General features: G+C 43.7%; 1 protein-coding gene across 2 annotated transcripts; it reads right to left on the reverse strand.

Annotated features, from left to right (window-relative positions):
• Nucleotides 1-6: 6 nt before the first annotated feature.
• Nucleotides 7-1,858, reverse strand: LOC116377844 (arrestin red cell-like). Of its 2 annotated transcripts, none has more exons than XM_031839591.1 (4): nucleotides 1,838-1,858; nucleotides 1,114-1,190; nucleotides 823-877; nucleotides 7-306 (listed from the first exon to the last, which is right to left on the reverse strand). In XM_031839591.1, the coding sequence occupies exons 1-4, from the start codon at nucleotides 1,846-1,848 to the stop codon at nucleotides 219-221; spliced, it is 231 nt and encodes a 76-aa protein (XP_031695451.1). In that variant the 5' UTR covers nucleotides 1,849-1,858; the 3' UTR covers nucleotides 7-218. The 2 variants fall into 2 exon arrangements, with proteins under 2 accessions (XP_031695451.1, XP_031695450.1); XM_031839590.1 differs by having other exon boundaries at nucleotides 7-309.
• Nucleotides 1,859-2,482: the final 624 nt, after the last annotated feature.

Genomic DNA, 2,482 nt, shown 5'->3' on the forward strand with positions numbered 1-2,482 from the left:
TCAAACATTCCTTCACGTTTTTTTAACATCTGTCCTGCAGCTGCTTCACAACCTTCAGCAAAGAAACAGAAACAGAGAAAGACGGAACAAATGGAGCCGGGAAGATGAAATGGCTGAAAACCCCCAAAAACCCGCGAGGCCTCCGTCCAAACATGCCCTCATCCCCCCCCCCCCTCCACCAGGGAATGTGTGTGTGTGTGTGTGTGTGTGTGGAGCTCCTAGCAGTCCTCGTCTTTGTCGTCCACGGCGCCTTTGAGCCGCAGACGGGCGAAGTCCTCGAAGACGAAGTCGTCGTCCTGGGAGACGCTGCTGAGGGCATGAAGGAGACGGTTTGAGTTAAATCCTGAACCCGGACTCACTCAGGATCAGGTTTATGTTTAAATGGTTCTGGTCTCGAGGATCGAACGCGTTCAGATAACGAGGGACGATGTCACCGTTTACAGCAGAAGCCCACAGGATGTTAAACTACAAGTCTGTAGTCTTCAGACAACACTAACCACAGAGTACTTTACTGCAGTACAAGTACTAATACCACACTGTAGAAATACTGTGTTTCAGTACAAGTACTAATACCACACTGTAGAAATACTGTGTTTCAGTACAAGTACTAATACCACACTGTAGAAATACTACATATCTGAAATCAACATATTTCAGGTAAAATCTAAATCTTCAAAGTAAAAACAGGAAATCTGTCAAATAAATGTGAAGAAGAAGAAGTAGAAAGCGGCACAATACTAATAGTGAAGTACAAGTACCTCAAATGTGTACTTAGCTACACTTTTAACAACAAAGATCAAATAATAAAGACTCGATACTCACTTTGTGTCGAATTCTATCAAATTGGTGTCGATGGGGGGGTCCATCTCTGGCACAGCTGTAACACACACACACACACACACACACACACACACACACACACACACACACTATTAGCATGTCACACCACTGTTTCCATGGAAACTGCTTCTTGGTCTCATAGAGAGAAGGATGGAGAAAGAAGAGAGTTACGCAACAACAGAACATGAATAAATAAGCGTTCTTTAATACATTCCGCTCCTGAAACATGTCGTTTGGATAAAGCTTTTAAAGGTCAAACAGGAAGTGACTCACCTGACTGTGGGCGGGACAGCGGCGGCTCCACAGGCTTCGGGTGCATCAGGATGAAGGGCAGCTCCACCGACACGTCTCTGCATGAACACAACAGACAGGAAGTTACGGCTCAGTCCACTTCCTGTTTGTAACCATTGAGCTCTGAAATGAATCTGCTCTGAGGACACGTCTCAACAGGAAGTAACCTCACAGCAGCTGACTGACGCTTTAAATGAGGTTTTATTCTGAAAAACAAACTGGAAGCCAACCAATCAGAGAGCTGCATTAGATGATCATGTGACTCTCTGCCTCTACTGATCGTATTTTAGAGGTTAGCTTAGCACGAGGCTATATTTTATTAATTCCATTCACTTCAACTTTTCTGTTTTTTTCTTTAAATAAGTTACCATTAGTGAAACTCAACTTCCTGTAACTGTTTCAAAAATAAAAGCATAAATTACAGTGTGTGTACTTAATCCAGTTTCCTTTGGTTTAAAGCAATTTTCTCTTCTTTTTTTGAGAGATGTTGAACCAGTTAGTCATTTAAAACCAGTTAAAGCAACTTTACCTTCAACTTAAAGCACATTATATGTTGCTAAAACATGTAAAACTTGTTTAAAGCAACAATAACCAGAGTTTACATGATGAACTGGTTGAAAACATTACACTGGAGGTAAACTGGATTAGAGCTGTGAAAGAGAGCGGATGTGTTTTAATGAACACTGAGGCTGTCGGTCACATTTACCTGTCCAACATGCCTCTCAGCAGCCTGCAGGGGGGGACACACAGGGAGGGGGGGGGGGAGGTGGAGGAAGAGGAAGAGGAGGAGCCAAACAAAACAAAACAAAAACACAGAGGGGAGATGAAATGAAAAGCAGGAGGCGACATGTTCACAACAAGTTGACAACCTAAAGCAAGCACAGTGAGGAGCAGCTACGCTAGCAGCAGAGGGTTCACCGCTAACAGGAAGTCAAGAGGACGAAACAGGAAGCTGAGCTGCACCAACATGGAGCCGTCCATCAGGAGTTACTTTAAAACAACGTCAAACTCTGTGAATTCATGTCGGGACCAAAGCGGTGCGATCGCTATTTATAACGAGGTCTCCAAAGACCAGAATGACTTTGTAAACAGACAGGTCACATGACATCCTGGACTTCTAGCTGTTGAAGGAGCTGCACATGACAACTGCTTTTTGAACTGATTTCAATATAAAAATTGGTTCTCCTCCAACACTCAGTAGAACATGTGTTTCTAGTCTCTGATCTCTGATCATGTTTCATTGTAAACAACCAATCAGAGGAGAGCTAGTAACGTTAGCAGCACCGCTAACGGCTAACCAACAGGAGGAGAGCTAGTAACGTTAGCAGCACCGCTAACGGCTAACCAACAG

The sequence above is a fragment of the Anarrhichthys ocellatus genome, unplaced genomic scaffold (genome assembly GCF_004355925.1).
Source record: "Anarrhichthys ocellatus isolate YVR2014 unplaced genomic scaffold, GSC_Weel_1.0 scaffold1751, whole genome shotgun sequence".
NCBI classification, from domain to species: Eukaryota; Metazoa; Chordata; class Actinopteri; order Perciformes; family Anarhichadidae; genus Anarrhichthys; species Anarrhichthys ocellatus.